The 15,342-nt window shown below is 40.7% G+C and overlaps 1 protein-coding gene across 1 annotated transcript; it reads left to right on the top strand.

Annotated features, from left to right (window-relative positions):
* The first annotated feature begins 1,406 nt into the window (after positions 1 to 1,406).
* Positions 1,407 to 5,831, top strand: fbxo5 (F-box protein 5). Its single transcript, XM_041947865.1, has 6 exons — positions 1,407 to 1,510; positions 2,245 to 2,911; positions 3,105 to 3,275; positions 3,704 to 3,794; positions 4,538 to 4,750; positions 5,181 to 5,831. Exons 2-6 carry the CDS (start codon positions 2,271 to 2,273, stop codon positions 5,439 to 5,441), a joined length of 1,377 nt encoding a protein of 458 aa, XP_041803799.1. The 5' UTR covers positions 1,407 to 1,510; positions 2,245 to 2,270; the 3' UTR covers positions 5,442 to 5,831.
* The last annotated feature ends 9,511 nt before the right edge of the window (positions 5,832 to 15,342 follow it).

The raw sequence follows: 15,342 nt of genomic DNA on the forward strand, positions 1-15,342 counted from the left end.
CGCCCCGCTTTGCAACAAAATAAGAAGCCCACCCACAGTCACATAGTGAAAGATCAGCCAATGCGGAAGTGAGAGAACATACAAAAATTAAATTTTAAAGAGTGAGAAAAAAATTTGATTAGAAATTAATTCTGAAATACTATAATTAATCTTCATTGTGGTTTAGAGAATTATTTTAATTAATCTACACATAATCATTTACGTGCATCCTATTTTATGTCTGGATGTGTACGAAAGTGTGCATTGTGTAAATCCCACAACATCAAATTATATGTAGACTAACTGCAAATACAATATGCACCATGTAGGGAATGATGCAGGACCTTTGTATTTCAGCTGATAGCCTGTCCTGTTGTGCCGGTGCATACTAAGTTGGCTGCTTTGTCTGTGCTGTCCTGTAGTTGTAATTGAAATGACAGAATTGTAAATAGGAAAAGGGAAAAAGGGTTGACATCATTTAATTAGCATTATGCAAATGTACTTTAGTTACATTCCACCACTGACACTCCGGGATGCGAACATGTTAAGTGTCAGGGCTCAGAGGGTGCGCCCCCCCATCTCCATACATAGACATTTTCACACATTCCCAGTCTCTGACTGTCGTCTGTCACTGACCTCAAATAGTACTGAAAGCATACTGAAAACACTTTAATAAAATTTGGCCATGACTTGTGGGAGGATTTAGATTTGTCGTCTTTGCCTGTAACGGACAAAAACCACACCATCAAAGTGCAAAGTTTAAAGCATAACAAAGGAGATCCTGTATTTACGCTCCCACAATTTACCCGGTCTGGTTTCAATGAAAGAGCCACTTCACACATTCCAGGCGTGGGTGTGAACTGCACTGTCCTGTGAATTACCAGTCTTTTACCTTTTTTTTTAACCAAATAGTGAGATTCCTAACAGAAATGAATGGTTAACAAGTTATTAAAAAAATATATCGATTATATCTTAAAGGAACATACAACTCCCAGAGTTTAGTGTTCACTATTTGTAACTGTACAATCAATATTCAATAACTATCTAAAGGATGCTTAAGTGTATGTCACCCCTGCTTGTATTTATAGTGTAGCGTAATACTTAATTCGCCCGAAGAATTAAAGAAAGAGTGTCTGAAGTCTGCTAACTTCAGACACTTCAGTATCGTTATTGTGGGTGTAACCTAGTTTATTTAACCTATAAACACTGTGACCGACGGTGGACAGGCCACTTTAATCTGTGTTTCACGTCGGATGGGAAATACCAGCGGGACCACGTCGACTGCGCGCTGACGAAATACACCAACAATCTCAGCGCCCATTGGCTGATGGTTTAAATGGACAAACACTCGCTTCGTTGCGATTGGTTTGCGCCTTTTGCGCACGGATTTCAAATAAGAAGGTACAACTGGCGGATTTTCAGTTGTGGAGCATTTAACTTGAGTGGAGCGGATGTCAGCCGAAAGTTAGCTCAGCGGCTAAAAGGAGGGAAGTCGGAGTCTGCTTTGGATAACGATATCGACAAACGTAAGGTAAAAGGCTTCGCTTCCTATCTCCCAGCCTCTGACCTGATTAATGTCGATCTACAAGTATCATGATGTAAAGTCATTATTATGCTATGTGAGCAACGTTAGCAAGCCGAGGCACTAGCTGGGTTAGTTAGCGGTTGCTAGGTCAACTGCTTTGGGAAATTAAATGTCAAGTATTCTGAATTTCAGAGTATATTTCATTCTAATAGTTTGAGTCCTGTATACAGTTGCACAGAAGCTGGCAAGATAACTTAAGTTAGCGTTGTTTCAAGCTACACCCACTGTACGCGCGTAAATGCAGGTCAGTACCCATAACATGTTATCTGACAAGGAACATTTATCGATTAATGCAGAACAGATTATATGCCAAGATGCTTTTGCTGTGTTCATTAATGCAATACCAACTTAATACATGTATTTAAAGACTGCGAGCCGAAGTGATTTAAGCAGCTTTACATCACTGCAACGTTTCCGCCAAATCCACATCGCGCCAAAATCATTTATTTGATTTGCAAAGTATTTGGCGGAGGAGCTTCTAACGATATTCAAAGTTCATCTAGTAGTTTAACAGCACTATCTTCATGTGTTATGTCTTTCTTTTATGTCAGGCAACTTACTTGTTACCTTTGATAAGAAGTAGCTAAGTTAGCTTGCACGAGGGAAGCCCTGCTGCAGGCTGGGCGCACATTCAGTTTCTAAAACCTAACGTAGTCTCATCGTTTGTCTCCTTTGTCCAGAAATCTACATATTGCACATTGTGTGAATGTTTCACTGCAAGGAAGTCAACATGAAATGTCCTCAGTACAAGGCTACCATGGCCAACAACATAGAGAAAAGCTCTGCTGCTGTGGCTGCTGCAGAGTCCAAAGTGCTTCACCTCAAAGCTTCACCAGTGAAAGAGCCCACCCCCATCAAACCTCAGTTTCCACCTGCGGGGGTAACTACAGCACTGTTATCTCTCAACAACAACAGCAGAGCAGTCCACAACAAGGAAAACAGCACCAGCACCAGGGAGCATGACATGACTCTGGACGAAGGATTTGAGGACAGCGGCTATCTGTCTCTGCATAACAGTCAGATTGACGATCAGCATGGGGATGACGAAGATGATCTCATCCAGGGAAAACCCACAGTGACCCTGCGGCCGCCTGCCGCTGCTACACATCAAGAAAGGACAATTTCACCGAAGAACTCTCCCTCTAAAAGTCATGGGTGGACAAACTCCAGCTATCCAGTGTCTCTGGTGGCAGCTTCCACTCCTGGGAGCCATCCTAGGAGTAAAAAAGTGGCATGCTCACTGTCATCCACCCCATGCAACCATCACAATGACGCCAATTTGCCTATACTGAAGTTCCAGCGTGCTGTATGTGAAGAGCTTGCCAAGAGCTATCGGAAGAATAAGAGGTAGGATTACACTTGCTGATTGTGATGTTATATCTTGCAAGAAAGCCTTTTTCTATCTCTTGTTGTAAAATAGTTGTGTGTGCACACGCACTAGTTAGGTTCCTTGTTTCAGTTGTACTAAATATGTTTACACTTGCATGACTATAAAATGTTCACTAAATGAGTGAATTACAATTGTTCTCCTGTGTCTCAGGTATGACTGGAGCATCGTCACAAAGGTAGCAGAGGATCATCTGTTGGATCGGGTGATCGGAGGCCAGATGGGCCTGGAGTACGTCGACATGTTTTCATCTCTGCTCTCCAGGAACATGAGAACTATCCTGACCAACATCCTGGGCCTACTGGGAGACATGGACCTCATTAGGTAAACTGCAAATGCTACGCTGTGTTGAGAGGGTTCATATTTTGATTCTGTTTCATAGGATGGTGAGCTGTGTGCTATTGGTCTGCTACATTTAGCAACTGCTGTAATCAATGAAACTAATTTATAGCTTTTAATTTAATTTATAGAGAACAAGTAGGAATGTCAGGTCACATCAGGAATAAATACTTTTGAAAAAAATACAAATACGTTTTAGCCCAAAGTCGATACATTACTGTCTGATCAGTGGAAGTCACTGGTAGTTGCTCAGAGTGTATTCTGATAGACTGTCTAAATCTAACAACGTGGATGGAAGTAAAAGGTTAGAGGGAAATTTAATGCAGATACATGTAAGAGGTTGTTGGGAATTCTACCTTTTCTTCATATTTCCTTTTTTTTTGTATTCATCATGTGTTCACCTTTTCTCACAGCTGTAAGAAAGTGAGCAGGACATGGAGGAAGATCATCTGTGAGGATACAGCAGCTCTGACCAGATGTCGAAGGGCCGAGCAGGCACTCAGGGTGAGGAAACACACACAAACCCACACAAGTGTACTCACACTAAAGAAACATAAATGGACACATGGTGCAAGAAGAATTTGGTGGGATTCATTGCAAGCATTAAACAACACATCCTAGATGCATACAGAGGAAGTATAATGTGTTTGATCTTTGTGTGATGTCACATACCTAAAACCACACACACCATGTTTTGAAACAATGTTGTGAATCAAACTGTTTTTTGTCCACTCAATACAACCTCCTCAACAAGCAATTCAACCACACATTTCTAAATCTGCGTTCACTTCAACTTTGTTTTTAGTTCCACTGACGTTCCACGTGTGGACAATTCAAGACAAGCCACACTTAAATTCCTTCACTTCTAAAATTCTCCAATTTTGGCAGTTATGATGCACTGAAGACCTTTGTGCTAATGTGAATATTTTAGTTTTAAGAGGGAATCAATGTTTGCTAATCCTGCTGGGGACTGGTCTGTTGGATTTCATAATAGTGTACAACCAGGACAATTGGTACATAAATTTTAAGATTACTATTTATTATCCAAACATTTCATCACAAGATAAATCATATCTAGAACAGTAACATAAAATGAAGGAGGAGAACTGGAGAAACACAAAGCTATAAACATACAACATACGTGTAGGTATACTTGGTTAAAAGCTTTGAAATACTAACCATGTGCCTGAAACTTCATCCAGGTGTCTTTCGTGTTCTAATGTGTTACCTTTTTTATTCTTTTTCAGGAGTCAAGTAGCTCCCTGAGACAGAGAGGCTGCGGTCTGACAAGAGATGTAGCTGTGTCCAGGGTGGTGCTGTCCTGCATGCAGACCCTGGCCTCTTCAAGCACCCCATCATCTTCATCCAGCCCAAGCTGCAGGGTCAATAGACGGACAGTCCCCTCCCAGAAGAGCGGCACACTCAACTCCCAGTGTAAACGCTTCAACGAATACATGCAGGTAAGCAGCTGTGGATAGATTCGAACTGCAACTAATGATTATTTTCATTTTCAGATTTTCCAGATTAATCATCTGAGCTTTAAAACACCATACATCAGTGATTAAAGCCCAGCATGTTGTCAACAAACATCTTGTTTTGTTTGACCCGCAGTCCAAAACTAAAATATACTAATTCACTGTCATGTAAGACAAGAAACAGAAGCAAATCCTCACATTTCTCAGCAATGTTTAATAATTTGGACGTGATAGTTGCAACCCTAGTATGAAGGTATATGGGAAATGTCACACAGCAGAACATGTTATTTATGTTAATAGAAGCTGTGTTGTGAACTTGCTTATGCATACAATGGCAAGGAAATCACATATACATGCATTGATGTACATTTAATTCTTTGGACTTTTAACAAATGCGTATGCCTTCTCTGTCCAGGCCGCCAGCAGTCTGAAGCAACACGAGTCTCTGCGCCCCTGCAGACGTTGCGGCTCACCGGCGACACATTTGGCCTCGGTTCAGAGGGCCACGTGCACGCGTCCCAGCTGTCTCTTTGACTTCTGCACCAACTGCCAGGAGGCATTCCACGGCTCGACCCCTTGCAGGGTTGTGCAACCCCGGGCCCACTTCCCCTCCTCCGAGTCGAACCAGATCATACCGGGCAGCGCTCGCAGCAAGAGGAGCATCAGGCGCCTGTGACGAAGTTTTACTGAGGTTTTAGTCACTGACTGTTTTATCTGGGCGGGTCATCTTTCTCTGGTCTGGCAGCGGTCCAGTTGGCTCCCTCTGAAGCTCACACAGGCCTGGAAGGGCTTCTGTTTGTGGCACTAAAACTTTGATAAAAGCCGAACTCTGGCTGGGACAATCAACCAGAAAGTGTTAACTGGCTAAAACTTGTCGTCTGTGAGCGACAAACACATCTGATGCCAAAAAAGAAAGAAATGCAGAATAACAGGCTTTAAATTGTACAGTTTTATGTTTTAAATGACATGAATTTAATTGTATTATATTTTAAATAGTTTTCTATACTTTTTTAAATAAATGTTAATCCTCAGAGGTCTTTAAATGTTCATATTGACTCTATTTGTATTTTCTGTAAATAGATATTTCATAAAACTTAAAACAGTGTTTTTGTGGTTCTTTGACTCATTTATCACTGTGTTGACTGCATTCTCAACTCAGTTTAACCAGTGAAATAGTGAACATGGCTTCTGCAACCATCAGTCACTTTAGTCAGTACCAGAAGTGCATGAAGAGGTTTATTTTACCATAAAAAGTTACAAGTCTCTTTTGTAATTTAGTACTGCAGTTGTATACACTGTATATTTTCAGAAATGATACAGACTTGATGCCAAACTGCCTGAGAGTGAGACCTCATGATGGGTTCTTTGAAAATACATTAATAGAAATACATGACATTTAAAGTGTTAAATACAAGTTTCCCCCTCACTTTACCTTTTCCCCACAACCTCCCCAAAGGTCTGTGAATGTTCAGTAATAACACCATTTAATAGAAATATCACTAGATAAGAAAGTTTTTGCTTATTCCCAGATGTCAAGGATTCACTTTAACAGCTTGTCCTTCATTCAATGAAGCGATATTTTTTCCTTTGTATTTTCAATGGTTTGACTTTTATTTAACCGCTCTGAGAATGAAAATACCGTGAAATACAGGAAAATACACTCCTTTGTCAGATTATCTGGCACGTCAGCCCCGGTCATGTCTTGATTTTCTTCACCAGAGGGCAGCATTGTTTCCTCCCTCTCAAACTGAACTCAGAGAGTCTCTCTCCTCTGTGGCCTTCTTGTTTTTTTTATTTCACAACCTTTCCTTCCAGGATATGTCTGAAAACCAGTTAAAGTGCTAAAAGTAAAGCTGTAACTGCAGCATTTCATTATAGAATAATCTGTCTTTATACTACAACAGACTGCAACAACCAATATCATATTCAGCCAAACCAAAGACAACAGAGAGGTTCTACATAAAATGATGAATAAGTACTTCTAACACAATCACTCTGTTGTATTCTCTGTATGATGCAATATATGATGTATGATTCTCTGTATGTATGAAATTCACACACAAACACATTTAGAACTGGAACTCATTAACATTTATCTCACACGTGTCGCCACTTGACGCGTGTATTTGCTATGACATGCTCCACACAGTGTAAGCTGGATATTTAAGTGAAGTCAATGTGTGAGGAACCTTTTATCCTGATGAGAGGATAAGTAAGAATTACTTGGGGCCTTGGAAGAACGACTGCTTGCATAAAGAAACAAACAGACAAACATTCAACACGTGTTTGACATTTTTCCTGGAAATCATGTCACGCATCATCACTTTTCTCGTCCAGAGTTGCACTCAGCCTTGTGTGACGTGGCAGTTGTGTAACATCCTCCGCGGCTTTGGAGGAACAAAATAAGACTTGGAGACTGCAACATTGTTCGGGAAACCTGTGTTACAAGCTGTTTGACAGACATGTTTGAAACTTTGAAAGACGTTTTCCAGTCGTGGAAAAGATGCAATCAAGGTGCATCATGGGAAGTGTAGGATCCAGTGTTTTTGAAACTGCATCCATACTAGGGGCTGAAATGTGAGATATGAGTAGGCACTGAACAAATGTAATATAATAAATGAGTCTATCGTGCCCACTGGTTCTCCATCATGCTTTAATGCTTATGAAACCGGTATTAAATTGCATTCTATGTGCTATTAGAGAGGTTTTAAAGTAAAAACCAGAAGTGTTTCTCTGCATGTCAGCCAATTTATTATCAGTCTGCTTTGATTTAGAGAGCAAGAGAGAGAGAGAAAAAAGAAAGAGCTTTCGCATGATGAAATCACTTCTCATCACTGAGAATCTGACCTGGAGCTCTGGGAAAACAAACACTCACCAGCCCTTTAAAAACTTGCTCCCAGGATAAAAATAACTCCTGCCAATGTCCCCTTAAAAAGGAAGTTTGCCTGAATCAGTCATCACTTGTTCAGGAGAGTTAAGAAGCCGTGAATAGCATCACTGACATTAGACAGTTACCTCTGACATTTGCAGGATGACCCATTGCTGTGTGTGTCTGTATGTGTGTGTGTCTGTGTGTATGTGCGAGCGTTATGTTGTGATGATGCATATAAGCTTCAGTCAACTTTCATTCATGTGTCAGGTCTCTCTGTTCAGCCGGATGTCCTGTGGCGTGGAAAACCTCAAACTGTAGCAGTTGTGGCACATAGTCTCACGAGCCACGTGTCCATCAGCACGTTCTGATGAGCATTTCGAAGTATCGCATGAGAAAATAGCAACATTTTTTTAAAAAGTGTTCAATTTGGTGGAAAAGTTTTTACGCTCGAGGTGTTTTTTTGCTATTTTTGAAAGAGTTAATGCAGCCAAAATGTCATATCTCCAACATGTTTTCCACTTTTTTTTCCACAGTTTGCGGTTCGACCAACGCTCCTTTAATTGTGTCATCTTGTTGCAAACTCTTCTTCTGCAGTGACATCATCATTTCAGACCAGAGAATTGGCGCCACCTGCTGTTTATGTGACTGAACTCCTAATAATTGCATAACGTAGTAGATGGGAACAAGCGTTCATTCGCATTTTCTTTCGCAGATTATCTCGAAATTCGGTTAAAATTTGCTGTAAATTTGGGTGGAAACCTCCGACATAGCTCACCATGACATACTGTATCACCTGATGTGTACTCTTTAATTAAACATTGGTCATGGGTAAGGGTAAATATTTCTACAACTCTCAGGACAAGAATACATTTCCCTTAAAAACTTTTGCTGTAGAAAATATGGACCTTGTGTCTTCGACTGTGGGATATTTAAGCCTTCTCGTCTGTCACTGTCCAACAGGTTTCTATACAAATGTCTGTGCTGTTTTCCACCTTCACATGAACTCTCCTCACTTTCTCTCTGCTCTCGTAAAGCTCTGTGCTTTGGTTAAATCTTGTGGACAACATAAGAATACATGTACTTCCATATAAGACACCAGTAGTAAGAATTTTATTTAAAGAAATATGTAGTTTGATATTTTGGAAAATACCTATTCACTTTATTGTGGAGAGTTAAGATCAAATCCCCTCTAACTAGCTTAGCGTAGCATGTCTGTCTCTAACTGTCTTTTGGTTGTTGCTTTTTTCTGACTGATTGCTTTAAACAAAAAGAGAATTTGCATGTTAGAAAACAGACCGTTGGCTACTTATTTAAAGACATTTTCGGGAAATATCCTTGTTGTCTTGCCGAGAGTGAGGCCTGAGGATCGACACCACTCTCACATCTGTTTGCTCAATATTCCAGCAAACATTTAAACACTGTTTAATTTATATATCCTGACTTGTTTTATGAATGTCACGTTAACATCAGGGCTAAACACAACCACTCAATGTTCAAGAATTCCTGTGCACAACGTCTATTAAATCAATGGTAATACAGTAGGTATTAGATCCAACAGTCTGCACTCCTGGTGTGCAGGAACACTTTGGTCTTGAATATTATTAAAAGTTACATGTGAACAAATAAAAAATGGCCACTCTTCAACATTAATAAATAAATTACTGATAAATGTGCAAAGAATCCTCCATCATGTGCCGCTTGAGTCATATTCTGTGACTGAGTTCAAGCAAACATAACTTTCAGGCTGCATTTAAAAATACTTTATCCACTTTTAAGGCATGAATATCTACTGATTAGCATTTACATTTTTGTAAGTCTGGTTGTTCTGTAGTTTAGGTGCAACCTGTACATCAGGGATTATATATACTTTTTGTCAGAGACAGAGCCAGAGACCTGACATTGACCCTCGGGTTGACTGCAGGGACGGAGCTGGAACCAGCAAACAAGCTTAAGCTTAGCTTAGCATAAAGACTGAAAACAGCAACAAAATCCACGTACCACACCACTAAAGCTCACTAATCATTTAATTAGCACGTTATGTCTCATTAGTCAGACACCAATATCGATGTCAGCCACAAAAATCCAGTACTGTGCTCCTCTTTAAATAACAACTGCATAATGTAACACATGTTCAGATGTAAAGCCTCTCATAAAGCAGCATGGCTTTTTCTTTCGCCTTAAAAATGACTCTGTTGCTCGAGGACAGATGTGTTGATACAAAGCAGAAAAGAGCAGCAGCTGCACACCGAACATGTAAGAAAATGTCACGATGATGGAACTAAGTGGACTATTTTGCGAAGCGTCAGAGCTGCCGATGTGGCCGCTGATTAGTCTGCGCTGTGGCCTTTCACTGCCTCTGCGACTCGCGGTCATTTATCTGGCAGATTTATTGATCGTCTGCTGCGCCGAGACACATCCCCAACTCAGACCTGCTGCTGATTGTAAAAGTCATTAGAGGCAGCTGATGCACGTGCGTGTTTGTGTGTGTGTGTGTTAACAAACAGGTGTTTACCAGGAGGGGCTGGTGCACCAGGTTTGTCCCTGAAGCCTTCTGATGAGCTGCCGTTAAGTCATTCACAGCAATGAAATGAGTTCACAAAATGCAGAGTATCCTCTCACCTATAAAACATGTTTTTCTTAATTCCATTATGTTGTGTGTGTGTGTGTCCATGACTTTCCTCTTCCCTTCTCTCCTCTTTTCTGTGAAGTTCACTCTTTTTCTGCTTTTTTGCATAAATAGCTCAGTTCAGCCTCAGGATAAAGGACAGGGGTTGGTGTAAGACAGGCCAGCATCCGGACCATGTGAACTATGTGTGTGTGTGTGTTTGTGTGTGTGTGTGTTTCAGGTTGATGATCCTGATGAGCAGTGACTTCCACATGTCAGTCGGCCATGTGCCACCAAAGCTGAACTGTAAAAACGAGGCTGCCACTCGAGCGCCCGTAGGGAAACGAGAGCGAAGCAGGAAGTGAATCAAGTCCTCCGACTGAGGCTGCGGAGGGAAAAATGAAGCCTGGCGGGACAAAAGACGTCACGCAGGCCGCTGCTGCAGTTTATTGGCTGTTAGAGAGTAAGACGGCAGCTCTTGTGTTTTCCACCATGTAGGAAAAAATTCATTCTCCTTTTCAGCAACGTCCAGCTTAGTGTTTATATAATGTCTCTTCAGCTGCTCAGTAACTTTTGAGTCAGGTTAGATCCACGTTATTACAACTCGGGTCTTACTTTTGTAGGTTTGGCCATCATTTCTATCAGTAGCAATAACACTGTACTCACCATGTAGCACAGTGAGATCAGGGAACACTGCAGCAGCGCTTAAAAGTTTTAAAGTTTTAAAACAATAGTTAGCCAGAGAAAATGACGGCCACCCAAACTGTCCACTGTGAACATCCATCCCAGTTTATGGACAAACTTCCCAGTTCAACTTGGACCCACTGTCCACACCTTAGCTTGTGGTCATTTGTTGAAACCCAAGTTTGTTTAGAGATGATGTTAATAATTTTATTAGACTGACATATCAATGATATTGCGATTAGACGCTGACGCGGGGGTCCCTCTGCATTAGTGCTGCGTATTACAACTCAAACTGATTCGAAGAAGTTGTGATGCTGTGCAAAAACAGAATGCAATCGTTGGCAGACAAACCATGTTCACTGCATACAGTTTTACAGACTGCTCCCAAACCCTTCATACAGTCATGTGTTTTACAAAGTGGTGAACCTCGTTCTATCCACATCCACAAATCCATGACACAGCAGCTAACGCCCTCTCGAGAGCTCCAAACAGCTGCTAAATGTTGACCTTGTGCTGAGATTGTTTTCTCAATGAATATTATTCAATAAAGGCTTTAATTTCTTGGTGTGATTTAGGATAGGATTTTTCGCTTAATAGTAATGACTGTTGTGCAGACTGAATGCTCAGAATCTACATTGTTCTATATTATATTGTTTTTTGAGTGATTAGTGATGAATGTAAACATAAAAATAAGATGATATGACCTGGAGATGTGTGTATATCAGATGTTTGGGCGTGTGCAGCAGTGGTACTTGAATCTTTCAATGCAGAAGGAAGAGTTCAGCTTTAGCAAGCACACACACACACACACACACACACACACACACACACACACACACACACAGCGCTTGGTGTTAAAAGGCTGCAGCCATGTCTCTGTCTGTCTATTTTTACTCTGTTTGGTCCATTAAGATCAGCAGTGATGAGAGTTAATGAGTGAAGCCTCTGCACAAAGCAGGCAGTAATCACAAATGTCCTGGAGAGTGGACACACACACACACACACAAAGACAAAACATATATATATATATACACACGCAAAGATACAGTATGTACACACAACCACAATGCTTACACACACAAAAAAAATGAACACACATATTAACCAGAGATTTTTTTTTTAGGATGACAAACCTGGGACAGTCAATGAAATCTATTAAACACACACACAGACACACACAAAAGCACAAGCACAAGAGCATAACACTGTTAGTTATCGTTACAAAAGATATACTCGTACAGGATGGTTCACCAAAGGCACCTTTAAGTTTAAAACTGTAAATTTACTGTGATAATGTAAATTATTGGTGCGCTGTGTTCATTTTGCTTTGCTTCGCAAATGATTGGCTGTTCTTCTTGAACAATATTCAAATCAGCATTAAATTTCCATCCATCCATCATCTAGAGCCACTTGCAGCAAGATAATAGCGCCACCATGAGGTTGACATTCATGGTAGATGGTAAATGTCTCTTCTCACATTCACGCCCTCCTCAGGAGGAATTGGAATAACTTTTGTAATCCTCTTCATCTAGCGCATGTGCTAGCATGCTAACATGCTAAACTATAATAGTGAATACGGAAACATACCTGCTGAGCATCAGATTGTTGACTTTGTCACTGTGAGCATGTTAGCACGTTTACATTAGCATTCCTGTGGTTAAGTAGCATAGCTGTAGACCCTTGGTTTTGTTTTGCCACACGTCAAATCAAACCATCTAACTGCAAACTGTGACATCGATATGAGCTAATGCTGAATCAGCAAAGTCCTTTAAATCTGTCGTCCACGCGGTGACACATAAGATCGTCTGATCTGGGTCCAGCCCTGCAGAACATTGCTCATGACATTTATGAGTCAAATATCTGCTGCCATTTTGACACTTGTAAACAAAGTGAGTCACAGCAGAGAGAGTGAGCAATTACATTTTAATTCAGCAACAGAATTTAGTCATTTGGAGGAAACCCTGGTCGCATGAAATCTGATGAATTGTATGGAAGTGTCATTTTCCATTTATATTTTTTTTATTTTGGGACTTCATTGCAGTGTTCGCTGACAATGGTGTTTGATACTGAATATCTGAACTATTACATTTGAACAATATTTAAATAATTTACATATCTCCTGTGGGTCTCTGTTTTCTCCTGAAAATTTACAGTAAGGCCTCCTTGTCCACTGGGCAATGAAAAAATGTTTTTCTTTACAGTTAATTAAGTCTTTGAAACAGCAGCTATTTAAAAAAAAAATACTGCAGCAGTAACAGTCATTGCCTGCAGGTTGTGTTAACGTTAAAATTGCAGCAGCAGTTACAATCTTTGCCAGTAGGTGGCAACATGTCAGATCATGCACTGTATAAAATATGGACGTAGTCTCCGTGATGTCACCTATAGCTTTCTAAAGAGCCATTGTGAAACTCATTGGCTGACTCCACCAAACTACTGGCTAATCCAAAAATAGGCAAAGAGGTGGAGCATGGGTGGAGTTTAGGCAGGATGATGGAAGCCTGGTTGCTGGAGCCTAGCGGCTAGCTGTGACTCAAAGCAGCCATGTCCATAATTATGCATACATTGACGCCTTAATATAAATTAAACAAATGAGTTATATAAAAACTCAGTCCTGTACAAATTTTATATAGAGACGTGTTTATTTCTGCTGCAAAGTTGGGCATTTTGCTGTAATATGGGGGCCTATGGGGATTGGCTCGCTTTTGGAATCAGCCTCAAGTGGCCATTTAAGGAACTGCAGGTTTTGGCACTTGCACATTGCTTCATTTTTCAGTGCCGGATTTGGCCGCTTGGTCTACGTCTGCTTCATTTTGTGGAAAATCTGCAGCCCACTAAACAGCCACGGGGTACATCACATCTAAAAAAAAAATAAATAAATAAAAATGGCAAACTTTACAGAAATGTCCCAAATTCTGACCAAAACTTTCCATCGAGGCCAACAGGGTCCGGTAGGGTTAAACCATCCTGAGAAGACACTCTGGCTTCGCAACACAGCCAGAAAGCCATTCAAGAAAGAAAATATGAAACTCCTTTTTTAATACCAGAAGTTGTGAAGAACAGGGCAGAAACTGACAGCCCATTTGCACTTCAACTTCTTTCATCACCCGTCCCCGGTAAACATTTCCTGCTACAGCGGGAGCCATTACAGAGCAGACCTGTGGAAACTCACAGTTGGACGACTGAGAAATCTGCTAATGATGTGAAGCGTGACAACATGACTGAAAGCATGCCTGCTTTCAGACCTTTAGACAATCACACAACCCTTGAGACATCACACAGCTGTCCATTAGCAGCTCCCAATGTGACCTACTTCCTCTAAAACTGTGAAGGCCGGCTGAATTGGAATTAAAGGTGTAATATAACGGTCTGAGTCTGAAGGCTGCAGCGTGATTATATCAATGAGACGTACACATGTGAGCCGTGTTGTTAAACACAGCTGTGCTATAGAGAAAGATTTTCATTGGTTGCACAGGAGAATGTGGAAGCACAGTGTGGTGTTATGTCTGTAACAGGAACGATGGCTAACAAAATCCTTTTAGGATAAGGTAAGATAAATACTGGCAATATTGAACATGTTTGTTATTGTCAACAAATGCAATTGAAAGACAAAAATCAGCAATGCATTAGTCCCTCTCTCAATACTTTCAGACTTCCCTGCACTGTCTGTGTCTGTCCTGAGACCACTGGTTCCCAATAAAAACATACATTTTTAATCTTTATTTCATCTTACCAACATAATAATATCATTTTTATAAAAGGCTCAGCTATTTCCTTCAACACCAGGCCACTGTTGATTTTAGAAAATGTTACGCAAATAGGAGAAATAAAGCATTTGTTGGGGACTATTTTCAGTCGTGGATGAATACACATTTGGTGCAGTAGTGAGCATTTACTCAGGCAGGACAGCGTATGTGAGATTGGCTCAAAACAAACTACAGCACCTTTAGTCATGATACAGAAACATTGTCACCCAGCTATTTTTTTTACATCAAACTTAACTTTAACTGGTTTCCAACTCAGAGCAGCGATAGTAATGCTTTTCATCTGTAAAGTTTTCTCCAACTCTGAATTAAGAGCTGAACATAACTTTAAACCGTTTTGTGCAGTTGCCTAATCTTGATCTGACATGGTGGTGGTTTTTCAATACTTAAACCTTCATTGTCAGTGTCAGTGTCTCAGTGTCTCATCACTAGAAATGACAACCTGAAGAAACACAGAGGTGGTGTGAGATGCAAGGAGGGAGGTCTTCCTCATGTCAGGTTGTTCTGAAGGAGCTGTTGTGTGGTATCACGATCTTACTGCAACCACCTGTTTCTCCACTCCGCAGGTGATCTGAGCCTCCCTTTAAAGCCTGAGCCGAGTGGCAAGAAATGGAGCTGAAACATTATCACCCATTGTTGTCTCTGGTCTGGTTTC

The sequence above is a fragment of the Chelmon rostratus genome, chromosome 11 (assembly GCF_017976325.1).
Source record: "Chelmon rostratus isolate fCheRos1 chromosome 11, fCheRos1.pri, whole genome shotgun sequence".
NCBI lineage: Eukaryota > Metazoa > Chordata > Actinopteri > Chaetodontiformes > Chaetodontidae > Chelmon > Chelmon rostratus.

Bases quoted from the DNA above. Each gene is read 5' to 3' on its own strand.
- fbxo5 (XM_041947865.1), top strand. From the start codon at position 2,271: ATGTTTCACTGCAAGGAAGTCAACATGAAATGTCCTCAGTACAAGGCT. The intron at 3,276-3,703 runs GTAAACTGCAAA...CTTTTCTCACAG, and splicing joins GGAGACATGGACCTCATTAG to CTGTAAGAAAGTGAGCAGGA. The intron at 4,751-5,180 runs GTAAGCAGCTGT...TTCTCTGTCCAG, and splicing joins GCTTCAACGAATACATGCAG to GCCGCCAGCAGTCTGAAGCA.